The sequence below is a fragment of the Syngnathus leptorhynchus genome, chromosome 1 (assembly GCF_054491065.1).
Source record: "Syngnathus leptorhynchus isolate UIUO chromosome 1, UIUO_Slep, whole genome shotgun sequence".
Lineage (NCBI taxonomy): Eukaryota > Metazoa > Chordata > Actinopteri > Syngnathiformes > Syngnathidae > Syngnathus > Syngnathus leptorhynchus.
In genome coordinates, this window is record NC_141195.1 from 26,038,007 (window position 1) to 26,056,808 (window position 18,802).

The window sequence follows — 18,802 nt, forward strand, 5'->3', positions numbered from 1 at the left end:
TGCCGCTTTGCGAGCTTGACGTGAAAAAAACAAGGGAAGGAATCAAAGGGACAAGCAAGGGAATGTGGTTGAAGGTGTCCCTTTACATAGTAAACTGTGTGTGTGTGTGTGTGTGTGTGTGTGTGTGTGTGTGTGTGCATTTGTGTTTGTGCGTGTGTACGTGCGTGTGTACGTGTGTATGTGTTGTCCATCAGAAATTCCCTGGCTTGAAAAGCAGGTGGGCATTCTGGCAGCATGAAGCTGCGGCCTGCGACACCTCCTTCCTTCCTTCCCTCCCTCCCTGCCTCCCTCCCTCCCTCCCTCCCTCCCTCCAAGCAAGTGACAACAAAGACGCGCACGCGGTCCACTGAGGAGGGCTACAAAATGGAAGCGGTGAGCTGCAAGGCGAGCGCGAGAGTGAAGGTCGCTCTCAGCGCTAGCGAGCGGCGCTCGGGCAGCTCGGGCGGCCCGGGCCGCCCGAGCTGCGCCTTTCTCCGCCGCCGTTACTGTGCAGCCAGCCCATTTTGCTCTCCTTCCTCTCCACCCCCATCCTGGCCGCGTGCTGATGCCATGGGCCTACGTGGCTGAAACTCTAGCCCTGCTAGTTTTCAAATGCCCGCAAGGAAAAGAAAGATGCAGCGGAGCGATGGGGGTGGGGAGAGAGAGCGTGCATGCTCCATTTGACGGAGAAGAGGGGGGCAAGAGGGGAGGACGGGACCACGACGGGAACTCAAGGACAATAACGGCTAAGAACAAATGTACTCCTCTCTCTCACTTTCATCAGTCTATCAGCTGGCACCGTAGCCGAGAAAAATCAGCCGGCGTTCGGCGGCCCGACCGGCGCACAAGTGATTGGACACACGTTTTGTTCCCTGTTTGCATAAGCTGATCGCTGGCTGTGACCCGAATTGTGTCTGTCTGGCCTTCGCTTGGCGTCAAAAAACAAAAGTCTGGGAGCAGGGTGGGGGTGGGGCGCTCGGGAGGATTATTGGGGATATGGAAGCAAATGCCAGCGAGCCGTTGCTTTCCACACTAGCCAAAACAAAGGAGGCTGCCCCAAGTGTGCCAATGTCAGGCACGCCGCAATCGCCCCATCCATCTCTGACCCAAGACGCACGCACGCGCTCACTCACCATTCTCACTGAGACGGACGCCGAGGCTGGTCACCGAGTCCGTGATGGAGCGCGCCAGAGCCAACGCGTCGTCCGGGTGCTGATGGTGAGTCGCGTTGGATGAAGAGAAATCATCGAGTTTGATTTTCTTCACCAAAAATGAGCGGGGCATGTTTCAACGCGGCCAAAAACGCATGAGCCGAAAGAAAATGTGTCGGAGAGAGCACAGCTAGCTTGAGGGGTAATCCTTGCGATGAAGACGGTGGCCAAAATCATGAGATGAAGAAAAAAAAAAAAAAAAGAAGGCGACCAGTGGTGAACGGCAATGCTGTGGGCTACACTCCGGCCCCCCAGTGTCCCCGGAAAAAGTGACAGACAAATAAATAAATAAATAAATAAATAAATAAATAAATAAATAAATAAAGGTGATCCTGTTCAGCACTGGATAGCTCCTGTGATGCAGTCGGCTTAAAGGACCAGTGAGGAGGAGAAGAGAAGGAGCCAGGCGCAGAGGAGAGAGTGAGTGAGAGGGAGAGAGAGAGAGGGAGAGGGAGAGAGAGAGAGAGAGAGTGACTGTCAGACTAGCTGAGATCAGCAATCACGCCAGCCTTTATATGGGGCACAGGCAGCGGAAGATCAGGTGGTGCTGCGAAATGGAGCTGCTTAGCTTTAATCCATCAAACGTCCCCGGGGACACACATCAAATTACTAGTGAAGCGTCTGTGCATTCGCACACAGACAGAGGAGAGGAGAAAGCACACAGTCAGAGCCCCGCTGGCCCCTCTTATGCCGCCCGACCGACCGACCGCCCCCACCCTTGCTCGCCCTCTCCTCTTCCCTCCCCCGCCCCGCTCGGAGGAGTGAAAGAGGCGGGCAGACAATGGAGATGTGGATGAGAACACGCCGGCTGTCCCGTCCCCCATTGTTTTGCCATCAATTGGCACAGTTGATGTTTGCCTCCTTCACGCAGCCTCAAACGGCACTCGCGGGTTTGCGGCCCTCCGACGTATGCTGAGGGAGGTTTTGGCTGGGACAACGGGACACCTTTTTGTTTTTCCCCCTCCCCCACGAAAGACGTTCTGGATTCCAGGGCTGCTGCTGAGGAGGCAGCTTCAGGGAGCAGCAACGCAGCTCAGCTCAGATCAGCTCAGCTCAGCTCAGCTCAACTTCCTCCACAATACGGCACGGGTGTACCACGTGTGCCCTGTCATGCGTGCGTGCGTGCGTGCATGGCGGGGAATTAGTTCATGACATCTTTTTTGATTGGAGTGAAATCTAGCATTAGATCCATGCTCACCAAATTGGCCACGCCTCTGAGCATCGCTTTGTGCCAGGGAGGGAGGAACGGTTCAGATTCGTCGTGGCTCGACGCTCTTCCCGAAGGAATGCGCGATGAACGGGAAACGACGTTTGAATCCAAGCTGCTCGGACCTTGAAGTAACGCAAACAAATATTGACAATATTGGCTTTAGAAGCCGCTTGGAACAAATACTGAGCATTGTCTTTTGTCGTCAGTTTTGAGTCCATCAATTCTGCAATCTTTAGATGATTGATATGATATCAAAAAGATTTTTGGGGGGAATACAGGTAAGAAGACTTTTCAGCTCATAGTCTGCTGCGGCTTATGAGCAAAACAGCATTTTCCCCTAATTTTAGACAGTCTTCTTTCGAGGTGTGTCTTTGTAATAATAGGTTTAGTAGGGCCGTAACGTGTTTGAAGCGGTGGCATATTTGAAAGGCAACAGGAAAGACCGCTGCAGCAACACAAGCACCCTTCCAGCTCGGGGTGAAAGCTCTCGTTACTTTTCACGTCATTGAAGGCGCAGCAAATTTCTCTGGCCGTTTGGAGAGGTCCTCTCTGCCGCTCTTCATCATCACGCTCACCATTAACAGCAGCCCTGCGTTCGCCTGGCATGGAGACAAAGCGCCGCGCTGCCGTCAGCTAGCAACGGTTCGCCCAACTCGCGGTGCTCTGGTCCACTTAGGGTCACTGGCCTGCCTCTGACATGTGGTGACCGGCTCAGGGCGCTACCATAGCGAGCGACAGCCCTCCGCCTAAAGGGCTGCTCGCTGTGATACAATCGGCCTCATTAACATCCTTTATGGCCCTCTGAGAGCCGAATTCATGAAGTCAATGGAGTTGATTTGCTCCTCCGCTCCGTTCTGTTCTACGAGCCACAGCGCCGAGAATGAACGGGTGTCATCTCTTTACAGCGCCGTGCTTCTTTTAGTTCCGTCGGCGATAGAATAGCTCCTGCAGATTAGTGAACGACACGAAATCCCAAGTGTCACACTGGAGCATTCACGTGAGGAGAGGCCAAGGCTGTAGTAGAGGGCCGCCACTGCGGGCCGGACACCAAATGTGCTCGCTCGGCCCGCTCTTCTTAGTCGCGTCTCGCTTGCGGGCTCCTCAAAGCCACGGCCTCGTGCATGGCGTTCCAGTCATACCGGTCCACCCGATTGTACCGCGTGTCCGGACTGAACGAGGGCGTCGGGCTTAGCATTCCAGACCCGTTTGAAAACATTTGGAACCCCAGCTTTGGCTCCGTCTCGGCTGACAGCCAGTTTTGACATTGTCGGTGTGATCCCGGCTGATCTCTGCGCTTTTGTCATTTTTCACATGTCCTGAGTGTTGTTAGTCACCTAAATGTTGAACAGAGGCTGTGATGTACCGAAGTCAAAATCCTTGTTTGGCACGCTCAAACATGGCCAATAAATTCTTCTTGAATCTTGAACACGTGACGGAGCCCTGGTATTTTTTTTTTCCCGCCTCTTAACTGTTGTCCATCTATTTATTTGGCCAGTGTTGCCGCTGACCTTTTGGTCAGGTCCTCCTCGCAAAAGAACGCAATGAGCCCTCAATAAAGGTTCATCCAAATATAATGAGGTGTTCGCCTCCCTCCCTCTCGCTCACCGTCTCACTTGGATGAGGATCGACCGGTTGATATACTGTTTCTTTCGTTCATGTAATGAATGATTTTTTTTTTGAAAAGGGGGCGGGCCATGTTCTGTCAAATGAAATATTATGAGCATTTGGCACGTCTCTGGAGAAATTCTGGCAGAGAGCTCGCACGCGTGCCGTGCAGCATCGTATCTTTTTCTACGTCTGTTCTGGGCTCTGGGCCGAAAGCCATACCTTGACGTGGGTGTCGTGTCGTAGGCGGAGCCCGAGCGGAGCCGGAGCAAAGCCCGAGCTCCTCTTTGGTCCTACGGCATGGAATGGCGTTTGGGAGCCAGCTGAGTGCATCACTCATGCCCTATTTGCCTGGCGCTTGCCAGTTGCGGCGTGCGCATGCGCTCGCGTCTGTTGTCCATGGGCAACTCTTTGCTCAATGGGGCAATTAAGTGTGAAAAGCAGAAAGGAGCTTGCTGCTTCCTATCTCTTTGCTGGCGGAGATAATTTATGCTAATAACATCTCAAGCTGGCCAGAAATGATAGCAGGCCCTTTTGGCTTCACGAGAATCTTTTCATCCTCTCGGAGGAGGGAGGGAGGGAAAAAGCAGCTCTCTCTCTCAACACCTTGCAAATACGACAGCTGTGTGGCAGTCAATGAAGCTCTCGCTCCTCCCTCTTGGCCTTTCATCTGCAGATGATGGTCTTTCCATGCTTTCCTCGCTTTGCTCCTTTCTTCTTCCTTTAGCCTGCGTTTCTCCCAAGGCATCATGCTTTCCCTTCAAGGACCTTCACTGGCCATTTGTGGCGCGCCGACACCAGAATTGCTATTGCGGCGACACATTAACAGTAGGGTAAAATTAACTAAAAAAACCAACAACAAAAAACGAACCAAACCCAGCTCACGTTCCCTATCAGTGGGTGAACAATCCAACGCTTGGTGAATTCTGCTTTCAAAATGAAAAGAAATGAACGTATGTTTTATGTGAAAGGCGCTATGTATATGATGAAATGTGGTATCATTTTGCATCCTCTTCGGGCATCACCTCGTAGCCGTACGTAATGGGCCTTCTCTTTGTTCCCGAGCAGGACTCGAGCAGATCCGGTAAAGAGGAAGGAATTGAGGAAAAGCCACGGCGCGTGTCCGCCGACGCCTTCCACTCCTTTGCGCTTGCACCCTGGGCCAAGTTCATTCAGGCAGAATGGCCGCAGATGCTCACATGACAAATGGCTTACTGGACGACAGCGATGCGTGCGCTTGTTGTGATGAGCTCTCTCGCTTCCACTTGGATCTGGCGCTTGCTCACATTGACACACTCTCGCCATGTCCCTCAAAACGAGCAAAAAACGCTGCTGCTGTCAATGTTTCCACCAAAGCGGCCGCGCTAGTCACAAGGTGACTAGCATTTGCACACATTCAAAGGAAGTGTGGAAGTTTTTATCCAAAGAAGCAGCGCATTAGCATTGTACCATGCAAAACTGTGACCATTAAAACCAAAACCTGACCCCTCGAGCGCAGGCCGAGCGTAGGACGAGCGAAGGCCGAGCGAAGGCCGAGCGAAGGCCGAGCGTAGGCCGAGCGTTGGCCGAGCGAAAATAAAATACCTGAACATCATGAACAATATATTACAGGGCTAACATTGCCCCTGAGTGGAAAGGAATGGAACACCATCTGGTCCTGTAGACGTCCAGCTGGCACGTTGGCCGAGCGTAGGCCGAGCGTAGGCCGAGCGTTGGCCGAGCCTTGGCCGATCGTAGGCCGAGCGTAAGCCGAGCGTAGGCCGAGCGTAGGCCGAGCGTAGGCCGAGCGTAGGCCGAGCGTAGGCCGAGCGTAGGCCGAGCCTTGGCCGAGCGTAGGCCGAGCGTAAGCCGAGCGTAGGCCGAGCGTAGGCCGAGCGTAGGCCGAGCGTAGGCCGAGTGACCCTTCTCACGTGGCTTCACTTTAGATTTTTCCTGTGGAAGTCAACAAAGTGGACTGAGTGGTAAATGAAAAATTCAAGCCAGAGCAAATGAAGAAGAGACATCACACTCAACAGGTATGCAATATACACTAAGATCTCTTCAAAACGAAGTAGAAAAAAAGACTCAGCTCACAAGGCTTATTCCCGTCTAGAGAGAGAGAGATGAGCTTACCAATGAACTGATTTTGCAAAGTAGTCAGAAAAAGCATTTTAAAACAGAGCAATGTTTTTTCCATGAATTGCATTTCTTCTTTTATTACTTAAGTAGCGTTGACAGGTGTCAAAACAACGGATCGCTTCTTTTAATCCACTTCCCAGCTGGCAGGCTCTGTTTGATGCCTTAAGTTGGTGATGACAACTCCCCAAGTCTGTCCCCTCCGGCTAAAGGATGAGCGCACCATAGACTCGTCTCGTCACCCGTCCTTATGAGAGTAATGCGTCAAACGGACATTCTCATTTCAATGTTATTTTCTCCTATTTGACAATTAGTAACGGATAAGATCATCCACCGGAGTTCGTCGGGCACCCGGCGGAGCGCGTCTCGACGCAATTTGAGCGGGAGGCGTGCTCGACCCAGGGCCCCAGGGACGGGAGTTTCCGAAAGAAAGAAATCATAGGTTAAACAGTAAATTGCGTGCTGGCCGGCCCTGTAGCTGACTTCACGGCAGAAGTATCGGCAGTGAGCTCAGAAACACGTATATGTGACGTTGTGATAACCCAATTGTAATAGTGAAACTATTTGATTTACTTTTCACTGCTGCACTACTTTGGCAGAGGGACGGAGTTCCGGACGGTTGCTCGGTTGATGGCTACAACGCACCATTAAAGTAGCAAGTACAGCAAGGAGGCCGAGCGACGTTGCGGGTTAGTAGAAGACATTGGTGGTCTCCTTGAAGGTGTGAGAAAAGTCAGCAGCTCTGCCAAATCTATGGAGTGTTTTACTCACAGCTCCTTCCATGCTTTAAAAAAGACCAATTGTGCGTTTTATTGTCAGATAATTAGGGATGGGTACCGGTACATACATGTATAATATTGGGCAGACACTGGGCAGGCTATGGCTTTGTTTGGTAAATCACCGCCACATTGGGGGATTGCTGTCGCCAAACCACGGCGCCCTCTACCGGCCCTTTTACTATCAGCAATGAAATAGCACGCATGGCTGACAAGACGTTTTTGGTCAGGAAGCCCTGCGACTGTGCCGGCCGAACTGAACGCTCACCTGCCACGCGAGGGCGCTGAGATGAGAAGGGTCCAAAGAGAAGGCAGGCAGGCAGAACCATATTTAAGAACCTTTTTTTCAGGCCAAAAAAAACAAATAAAAACTGCAGTAAGCAACTATTTTAGGGGGCACATAAATTGCATCATTGCATACCCTAAATTCTAACTTTTTTCTTTTTCTTTCTTTCTTTCTTTCTTTCTTTCTTTCTTTCTTTCTTTCTTTCTTTCTTTCTTTCTTTCTTTCTTTCTTTCTTTTTTAATTATTCTAAATAAATTTATTATAATAACAATAAATATCTTTATATTTTCAAATTGCATTCACATAGATGATGTATTACTCCAGTTCACAACATTCACAAGCTCATGTTGACTTTGAAGGACAATAATTTTCTTTAGGCTTAAACAGCTTCTTTACGACATTGTATGTTGTCCTGGAAGGTAAATAAATGACTAAATCAATAAATAAATTACTACACACATACATACATACATACATACACACATACATACATACATACATACATACATACATACATACATACATACATACATACATACATACATACATACATACATACATACATACATACATACATACATACATACATACATACATACATACTTTAATTCATATATATGCAGCAAAAATCTGCAGTCTTACATCTCAGTTGTTATAAGTAGTTTGTGGGACAAAAGTATAAATATTTTAAAGGGATTAAATAATTCACACCGGGCCTCTGTGGCTGGCTGCTGGAAGCAGTGATCCAGTCACTTGAAGACATCTTTTGTGGATGGAGAGCCCTTCAGCCTAAATGACACTTAGCCAAATAGCACTTAAGTACATGCTCAATATTTTAACAGGGAAGCTGTGGAGTGGTGGAGCTCCTTTTGCAAAGAACAGGTGTTTTTTTTTTTTTTTTTTTTTTTTGTGGTAGAAGCAGTCTATAGAGCTCTTACGAGAGCTTACAGTGTTTTTGCTGAGATTTAAAACAAAGTCGGCTCTCCTGCCGATTTTTTGATGACCATGATACAGATTCGCAAGCTGCGTCCTCCGAAGGCCAGATTTGTCGCAAACGCTGTCTCATCTTTTGGTAGTTCTATTTTCCATATTGAAATATTCACTCTCATTCCTAATAGGTCATGATTTCCTGTTCTTTGAAGAATTTCACTTTTCCTGCAAGTCTAGTTGACCAAAGTGCACCCTGAACCCTCCCTCCCTCCATCCATCCATTGCTGGCTCATCGTTGAAATGTCGATGCCTCGGTTAACACGAAGCCTTGTTGATGGGAAAATGAACTTGTGCACACTTCATTAGAAAGCAGGCAGACCTCAAGGCGCCCGACTTTAATGATGCTGGGACCAGATGTCTTCCAGCTTCAGCTCCAATTAATGGCCGAGCCTCGTGACACGCCCCCAGAACCTAAACAAAACAAAGGAACGCTGATAGGACCGAGGCAGCGAGTGGAAAGCGAGGATGAGAGATGCTATCTGGGGGCCCTGGCGAGTCTGCAGAGTGAGATAAGAGGGGAGGGGGGTCTCCGAGAGGAGGCTGAAGTTATTCGCTGCTCTCCTGCCAAAGCCTGAGAAGATTACCCAGAAGCCTGCTGGCTGCGATACAAGCGGCATTGCGGGGGGCCCCTCTCACCCCTTTGTTCCCCACCCATCTGCTTCAGACTCACAATGGCCGATCAGGGGGCGGAGCAGCCGAGTTTCGCCCAACAAGAGCAAGTGAGGGCCGCCGCAACCTGCGAGGCTGAGAGGCTGAGGGGGTGACACGAGGCAGGCAAGGGTCAAAGGAATTGTAGAAGTCATCACAACTGCCTTGTGTTATCTTTTGGAATTGATGTTATTGGTGATTTGAATATACTTATGTATGCTTAGCTACAGTCAAGCATATGCAAAAAGTGTATGTTGTGATCGATCAGTGGTCTCCCCTTTGTCTCCACCACCAAAGACCTATACCTTGAGCATTTACCCCTTGCACTCGAAATTCATGCACTGGACTCTCAAGGTGCCCATGAGATTAGCTACCTGTCATTGTAGCTTGTTTAAGGACTCCTTTGACATAACTAGACACATCTTTATTCATCCTTTGGGATTGCATCCTCAAGAAATTCTGGTCCAGTAGCATTCATATATGCAAACATGCTCAATACGATTATCAACAGAAATATCTTTATTGGGCAATTCCGGTCCTCGAGGGCCGGTGTCCTGCATGTTTTCTATGTCACCCTGTTGCAACACACCTGATTCAAATGATCAGGATTGTTATCCAGCTTCTGTATACCTTGCTAATTATCTAACCATTTGAATCAGGACGGCGCAAGGTCAAGCTTTTGCTGCACCGTATTTGCATTGTTTTGTTTTTCCGACATTGTGGCGGAATCTGGGGCGGCTGAGCTTCACGCTCTTGCAAATTTCCCCAAATTGGAGCCTCCTGATCTTCATCACCACTTCAAGCACCTACTAGCCTCCGAGCTGCTTTTTCGACAGCAAACTGCAAATAAGGCTCACTCTTGCTCACATGATAAAAAGCACCAAAGTGAGTCAGTGTTGGATGTGATGAGGATGAAGATGAGGGGGCGGGCACTGCTGCTCAGATGACTCACTAAGGGAGACCATCATGACGAGGAGGACGACGACGATGAGGAGGACAAACAAGATGAATATGATGACCCCGACTGTCCGTGCGGCACTCGGTTGACCTCAGCTGACCTCTGGCGCGTCAATGTCATTGGCTGACGTGGACACTCCCCAACATTGGAACTCTGACCTTGACGGCGGGGCGGGCCTTCTGTGTTTGTTTCCATTTTGAAACGTGATCATTGATGCAAATGAGCTCGACAAAGAGACATCAAAGGCAGTGGAAGAAGCCCGTTTGGACAAGATAAAAGCAGAAAACACCGGCTGTCGTCATTGGAAGGAGCTGCTTGGAACACAGAACAAACCCCAGGTAGGAGGGTTACAGCCTCCCAGTTGATGTACACCTGACAATTATTGTTGCCAAAGGTTGGTCCCAAAGGTTCATAGAAAATACGTACTTTTTCACGTAGCCTACGGTGTGCTCGGGTTCCTTTTGGCGTACCCCACGTTCCGTTCCACATCACACGGAATGAAATCTGCTTTTTCTGATTTCTAGGTCTTGCGTCTGCACTCCGGTGGATCTCCACTTTCAGTCCAGCTGCGCGCCTTTTTCAGAGTCTTTTGCGTGACAGAGGGCAAGAGCTACAGTGTACGGTAACATCTTGACAACGGAGTATCCGCTACCAACCACCCACGATATTCAGCGAACATGACGGGAGCCGGTAAAGGAAAGAAGTGTATCGAAAGAGACCGCGGGACGTCCGGCCGGATTGAGGCGCGCACAGACAACCGCACTGTTCAGAGCTGTCAACCCCCAACTCTTCATCAAGCCTGAAAGAGACACATAAGCCCCGCCCGACACTTATTTTCTGTTTGAGACAGTCTGAATAGGAACCGCACTAAAGGAAAAAAAATGAAGTCCGCTTTTGGTCCAGACCAAACAAGTGGACTAAAGAATTTTTCCGGTCTGAATAAATCCTGAGACAAGATATCCTTGTCAGATAACATTGAAAAATAATATTCAGGTATATACATACATACAGACAAGGGAGCAAAATCAAAAGGGGATTGATCTGCCAATACAATATCTGATCTTTTGCGCTTCATCCTCAAAGTTATCAACAGTTGTGGAGCAGCCCCAAGTCAAACGAAAGGTTTCTGCTGTGTGGGACCACCATGGGATGCACTAAAATGCCAATTCAACAGGCTCAATTTCAAGATGTTGTTTTGAATAAAAACTTGTCAAAAACAAATACCGGTGCACAAGCATCCTCCTTCACAACACGTTCACTTTGATTTTCATGTTATGTATGATACATGTTCACGTTCTTTTTCAAAACAATACGTTGTGGCAGTGCAGTGCTGATGTGAAAAAACGGCGTCAAACCTGCATCATCATGCACGTGGGGCGGACGGGCAGACTTGTGCGCTATTATGTCTGCGCTCAACACCTCAAGTTTACAAAATAAAACAGCGCTTTTGGTCCGGATCAAACAAGCGGACTAAAAGACTTGTCTGGTCTGAATAAACACTGAGATAAGATATCCTTAATAAGATAACTATAAAAGGTATATACATACAGACAAGGGAGAAAAAAAGTTAGGGTTAGGGTTACTAAATTACCAAGACCGGCTTCGTATCAGCTCGATCTTGAGGCGAATGCTCTAACTACTTCGCCATTATGTTGATGGAGTTATTTCACCGTTATTGACTCGTTGCAGTCGTGACGCAGACATGACGTCATTGAGCGGAACTTCCGCCGAAATTCAAATCCGTGGGCGTGGCTCGCAACAAGGAAGTAGGAAGTGGATTCGCTGTTCGAATATTAAGGTATATACATACAGACAAGGGAGAAAAGAAAAAGTGCTGAACCGGGCCTCGAACATGCAACATCATGCACTAGAGGTGGATGTGCTAAACACTGCACCATTATGTCAAAAGATAATACCCGTAAGTCTACTAAACAAAACAGCGGTTGCTATAGGACGTTGCCACGTCACAGTCATGTGACGCGGACATGGCCGCAAGTGTTGTCACAGACGCCAAATTTCGACGATTTTTCCTGTCTAACCGTTGTAAATGATTGCGTTGATTAAAAAAAAAACTTTACTCAAAGTTTATTCTTCTTTGAACTTTCTTCAAAGTTCTAATTTACCGTTTAAGATAATATTACGTCACAGTCACGTGCCGCGGAAATGACGTCATGGGCGGAACTTCCGCTGAGATTCAAATCCGTGGGCGTGGCTTTCAACGGGGAGTAGGCTGTAGCGCGAAGCGACACAGAGCGGTTAGTCACACGACGATTAACAAGAGAAATGTTTTATTTTCTGCTTGCAACTGGACCGTCTTGAGCGTACACGGTAAATACAACTCATTGTGTTTTAAAACAAGTACTTTTGTAGCCCTTAAAAGCGAGTGAGTGAGTGTGCGTGTGTGGGGGGGGTGGACGTCCAATTCGTCGTCTGCTGACTGCCACGGACGCCGAATTTCGACGATTCTTCCTGGTCATAGGTTGTAAATCATTACGTTGATTAAAAAAAACTTCATTTAACTAATTTACAGTTTTAGATCATATTACGTCGCAGTCATGTGCCGCGAAATGACGTGAATAGGCGGAACTCCCGCCAAGATTCAAATCCGCGGATACAAACATGACGATTATCAATAGAAATATCTTTATTTTCTGCTTGCAACTGGACCGTCTTGAGCGTACACGGTAAATACAATTCTTTATCTTTTTTTTAAATAAGTAATTTTGTAGCCCTGAAAAGCGAGTGAGTGTGCGTGTGTGGGGGGGACGTCGAATTTGTCGTCAGCTGCCTGCCACATACGCCGAATCTCGACGATTCTTTCTGGTCAAAGGTTGTAAATGATTGCGTTGATTAAAAAATAACTTTATTTAACTCTAATTTACAGTTTTAGATCATATTACATCGCAGTCATGTGCCGCGAAATGACGTGAATAGGCGTAACTCCCGCCAAGATTCAAATCCGCGGATACAAACATGAAGATGAACAGAAATATCTTTATTTTCTGCTTGCAACTGGACCGTCTAGACGGTAGATGCTGAATGCAGGGTTTTCAACAAAAACTGGACTGCTAAGTATTTATTTACTGAAGTCGGAGGTAAAGCCGTGTGTTTAGTTTGCGGGGAGCAGATCGCCGTGTTGAAAGACTTACAATTTGAGTCGGCATTACCGAAACACGTGGAGAAATATAACAACGTGACTGATGTTGAGAGGGCGCGGACATTGGAAGCTGTGCTTCGCATCTCCACCTCAGACATGCAACCTCACTTCGATGCACAGCAGAGACTAGATTTCTCTCACTGAACAAGAAAAAAGAATTCAAAAATGTAAGAAGGTAGAAGTTTTAAAGCATGTTTTTATGGTTGAGTTGTGCATGATTTAAATTGTAGTGTGTTTATTTTGATTTGCATGTTTAGTGTGTTTTTATGATGTTGTTGTTTTAGTGATTTAATTATTTAATTACATGCTTTTCTTCAGAGATATTGATTACCTGATTGCCTGCATCTAAGTTTATTGGATAAATGTCACAGATAGTAAAAAACGTTCACATTTTGTTTACCATTGTTTTGGGAAAATTTGATTGACTAAATGACATTTTTTGCAAGGAAAACTCACTTTTTTATGACTTAATTAAGATATATACTCTTACCAGCTTGTCAAAAATAATGTTATTTACTGCTTTTTATAAAGAAATGCAATTAATAATATGAAAAATTGAGTTCAGCCTTGTGGCCGGCCCTCCACAATATTTTCAGTTTCTCATGTGGCCCCATGGAAAAAATAATTGCCCACCCCTGGTCTAGAGCGTACAGGGTAAAAACAACTCATTCTGTTTAAAGAGATTTACTTTTGTGTAGTTTGACTAAAGCTGTCGATGCAGCTCGCGTTCACTGTGCAATGGTAATGTGTAACTGTGAAGCTAACCCTAGCTGAAACGTAGTCACGTTGCGTTGTGTCGGTTGATGTTAAATGTTAATGTTTTATTTCCTTTCTGTAGGTTCCACGGTGTCTGTTGGCTGTATGTTTTCCACTGCAAGAAGAATAAAAATACAAATCAGTCGCATCATTGACCAGGAGCTACAATGGTTGGATGTCGGCGGCGAAGACGTCTCAAGTGAGCAAGCCTCTCTTCCTCCATTTATGTTAAACACCACCTATTAAAGCTTCGTCTGGCTGTAGACGGCCGTGTTTGGTCCCACGCAACCCACCAACAGTATTGCAATTAACTCCTAGCGTCCGTTCTCAAACGCATTACATTGATATCACACGTTTCCATCTTCATTACACACAAAATATGGATAACATTACTGTTTCATCCTCTTATAAATACCCAAAAGTAATTGATTTAACACATAACCCTAATTAAATTGAGTGTGGGCACTCTTAAATTAACATGTGATTATACTGCCTAATCTGTCACAGAGTACATTGTTGCAAAGTAATATAAGAAAAGATCCAAAGTTGTAATCCAGAAGTTTTCAAAAGAAGGCCATTAGAATTATAAACAAATCTGATTACCTTGAACGTAATAAGCTATTTCTTAAATCACAAATTCTTAAATTCAAAGATTTGGTAGATTATCAGACTGCTCAAATGATGCTCAAAGTAAAGCAGAACTGTTTACCTAAAAATAATCAAAAGCATATTCAAACTGTGTTGAATATGTCCTATCAGGTCTCAAGTTAAGATTTGGCACCATCGTGTGGTGAAATTTTGAATTGCAACACATCCAATTTTGCCTGGGAACAAACAGATAAAATAAATAAGTCTTACTAGTTCCCATTAAATAAATTAAACGAGTCTTACTTCTTCCCATTCCTTTTCAAACAAGTAAAGCCTGCCCATTTTGTGCTTTAGATTTTGTTTATACCTAGTATTTATCCAAAATCATTATTTAAATGACTTAATTAACAAACAAATTAAGTAATTCATTCAAAAGTGTTTAATATGTCCTATTAGCTTTCATGTTAAGATTCGTCACCCTCCTTTGGAGAAATTTGGAATTGCAGCAAATCTATTAGACAAATGCATTGGCCAAGTTATTTTAAAGGAGCACGTGGGGTGGTGTGATGTCCTTAGTGAGATGATGTTTGTCATTTGTGATGTCGAGCTTGCGCTCCCGCACTACCAGACTCGCCAACAGCTTCGTACTCCAGGCTGTTAGGATCCTGAACTCTCCCCCCTCCGCTGCATAAAGTCCTGACCTTTTGGGCCGCGTTGGCTGCCTTGCACTACCCGCGCACTATATTCTGACTGTCTGCTGTATGCACACTTGCTCCAATTTTTGTCCTCTTATTTGTTTATTTATTTATAATTATTTGTTGTTCTTGTTTATTCATTGTATGTGCCATCTTGTTTTTGCTTTTTGTGTTGTTTTTTGGATGTTTTGTTATGTCTTGTCATCGTGGGATAGTGGGTAACGCAATTTTCATCTCTTAGTGTGTCTTGGCATGTGAAGTAATTGACAATAAAGCTGACTTTGAATTCATTCATTCATTCATTCATTCATTCATGCAGCAACCCCAATTTTTCCATTAAACAAATGAAATAATTCTTACTTCTTCCCACTCATTTTCAAACAAGTAAAGCCTGTTCATTTTGTGCTGTAGATTTTGTGTTTATATCTAATATTTATACAAAATCATAATTTAAATGACTTCATTCACTTTGGAAACTTGGAATGGCAGCAAATCCAATTTTGCCTGGGAACAAAAATAGATGAAATAAACTAAGTTTTACTTGTTCCTATTAAATCAATTAAATGAGTCTTCCCACTCCTTTTCAAACTAGTAAACTGGCCATTCTTTGCAGAATAATTTCTGTTTATACCTATTTATAGAGACATAATTTGAATGAACAAATAAGATTCATTCAGGCATTCATTGAAAAGATCCAAAGTTGTGTGTGCTATGTGTAATTCAGAATAGATCTCATGTTACTCCACTCACTCATATGACCAACTTCTATCAATTTAACCAAGCGTATGTCTCATCAGGTCTCAAGTTAAGATTTGGCACCACCATGTGGTGAAATATGGAATTGCAGCACATCCAGTTTTGCCTGGGAACAAAAAAATGAAATAAATTGAATAAGTATTACTTGTTCCCATTAAATAAAATAAACTAGTTTTACTCATACCCATTCCTTTTCAAACAAGTAAAGCTTGCCCATTTTGTGTAGGACTTTTTGTGTCTATACCTAGTATTTATACAAAATCATAATTTAAATGACTTCATTCCTTCATTCACCTTGTAAATTTGTAATCGCAGCAAATCCATTTGTTTTCTGGGAACAAAAATAGATGAAATAAATAAATTAAGACTTACTTTATCCCATTAAATAAATGAAACAAGTCTTACTTTTTCCTCACTCCTTTTCAAACAAGAAGTTTGAAACGAGGCCCCTTCCCTCAACCCTAACACGCCCTAATCCTGTGCGTCACATTGTGTTGTATCTGCGAATGTTGGTTGAAACCAAATGTCAGGTCTCATCAAAATCGATTTAAATACATAATTTTTCCCATTCCCTTTCAAACAAGTAAACGCTGCCCATTTTGTGTAGTAGAATTTGTATTTATACCTAGTATTTGTCCAAAATCATAATTTAAATGACTTTATTCATTTATTCACAACATCCAAAGTTGTGTTTAATGTGTAATTCAGAACAGTTATGTCAAAATCGATTTAAATAAATTAAATCAGTCATCCCTTTCCTGTTCAAACAAGTAAACCTTCATTTTGTCCCAGTCAAAGTCTACTTTGTCATTTTCTTCACATGTTAAGACACACAAAGGGAACGTTTTAAAAAAGTAAATAGCCCAATTTGTGTCGTAGATTTTCTGTTTATACCTAGTATTGATACAAAATCATAATTAAAATGACTTGACCAATGTATTAATTAAATGATTCAAAATAGTGTTTAATATTAAGTGTCATGTTAAGATTAGTCACCATCCTTTGGTGAAATTGGAATTGCAGCAAATCTAATATACCAATGCATTAGCCAAGTTATTTTAAGATCACGTGGGGTGATGAGATGTCCTTAGTGCGATGATGTTTGTCATTTGTGATGTCATACTCTGTTTTTTGTGATATCATACTCTATTTTTTTGGGCTAGGTGTAGGTGCTAAGGTTTTTGTTAGGGTTAGGGTTTTTGTTAGGGTTTTTGTTAGGGTTTTTGTTTGGGTTAGGGTTAGGGTTAGGGTTAGGGTTAGGGTTAGGGTTAGGGTTAGGGTTTTTGTTAGGGTTAGGGTTAGGGTTAGGGTTTTTGTTAGGGTTAGGGTTAGGGTTAGGGTTAGGGTTTTTGTTAGGGTTAGGGTTAGGGTTTTTGTTAGGGTTTAGGGTTAGGGTTTTTGTTAGGGTTAGGGTTTTTGTTAGGGTTAGGGTTAGGGTTAGGGTTAGGGTTTTTGTTAGGGTTAGGGTTTTTGTTAGGGTTAGGGTTAGGGTTAGGGTTAGGGTTAGGGTTAGGGTTTTTGTTAGGGTTAGGGTTAGGGTTTTTGTTAGGGTTAGGGTTAGGGTTTTTGTTAGGGTTAGGGTTTTTGTTAGGGTTAGGGTTTTTGTTAGGGTTTTTGTTAGGGTTTTTGTTAGGGTTTTTGTTAGGGTTTTTGTTAGGGTTTTTGTTAGGGTTAGGGTTAGGGTTAGGGTTAGGGTTTTTGTTAGGGGCGGCCTCAAAATCCGGGGTGATAATGTCCTCCAATTCGCACAGAAGTATGTGCTTACGAGCCCGGTAGTGTTCCTCCAAGATTTGGCAGGTAGTGTGTCCCCAGTTCTTTGCGTTGCCCATGATCAGTTCCAGAACCTCCGCCGTGGGGCAAGCTGGCCTAATCATGGTGGACAGCACCTCCACCATCCTGGCGATGGACTTTGGTTGTTGGGCCCCCAGATAGGGGTCTATGCAGCTCTGATGGTGAATCAGTCTGATGAGGTCGTGCGCCTTCCGAACCAAGCGACCGAATTCGGCCGTCGCCGGTCGCCAACCATTAGCCGGAACTGCATCGCTGGTGAAATGTTGGCGATCTGGTGGTCGCGGTCCCTGGCCCTGGCGCACCACCCTCGCATACGAGCTACCCTGGGAGCATGTAGGGCAGGGGGGGCCCGAAGGAGGCACAGGCCGGTTAGGTTTATGAGATAGAGACCCCCCCCACCTAGCGGAGGGGAGGGGAGATGCACGGGCACATCCCCCGAGACCCCATCCTGCCCCCAGCACCCGGTGCTGGCGCGCCTGCTTGCGTCGCCGTCCATACCACACTGTCGTCCAGTCGCTGTCCATTCTGGAAGTGTCCTTGGCAATAAAAAGTAAAAGGTTGTTTGTGAATCCTGTTTTTATTGGAATTTTTTTCAAAAAAATGCAGTAAAAATCCAGAACTGTATAACACCGGTTTTCAAAAACATTTGTGTGCCCTGACAACGTTTCGGCCGCTAGGGCCTTCCTCAGGTCTGGCACACAAACAAACAAATCCACGGGTCAGGTAAATCCACTTTTGGTAACTGCTGCTGAGTTGTTTCCTCGTCGCTCCCGCTCCACGCACTGAGCTTTGCGCGTCCTTTTATACACCCTGCCCGGTTGGAATTTCTAATTTTGAATTTTTGTTTTCGTTTTTGAGTTTATTTGGTTTCTTAAAAATAAAACTGGTTCTAGCCCAAAAAACGCTGCTAAATTGCGGTTGAAATTGTAAATTATGAACTTGAATATTGTTTCAGTAAGGTTTATTTGTTTTGTTTTACTAGATGTCAGTGTTACTATAATAATTATTATTATTATTACAATTATTATTATCATCATTAATAATACTTTTTGTAAGAAAATTTTTTTGTAAAAAAATTTTTTTGTTATTTTTATTTTTCATTTTTTCTATAATTGTTCCTCCTGTGTTCCTAAATTTATCAATTTTTTTGTAAAAAAGTTTTGTTTTAATTTTCTTAGGTTTTTATCTGACTTACTATAGGTAACTGAAAAATCCAGGTAGGGTTAGGGTTAGGGTATTGCGGGCCCCTGTAAACTATGCAAAGAGACAATTGGTAGACCT

At 45.0% G+C, this 18,802-nt stretch overlaps 1 protein-coding gene across 1 annotated transcript in view; it reads right to left on the bottom strand.

The window, feature by feature from the left end:
• The window catches only part of scrt2 (scratch family zinc finger 2), a 3,157-nt gene extending 1,894 nt beyond the window's left edge, over positions 1 to 1,263 (bottom strand). The window contains exon 1 of the mRNA XM_085918811.1: positions 1,113 to 1,263. Within this exon, the coding sequence (XP_085774937.1) occupies positions 1,113 to 1,263 (151 nt within the window). The remainder of the gene's footprint in view (positions 1 to 1,112) is intronic.
• Positions 1,264 to 18,802: the final 17,539 nt, after the last annotated feature.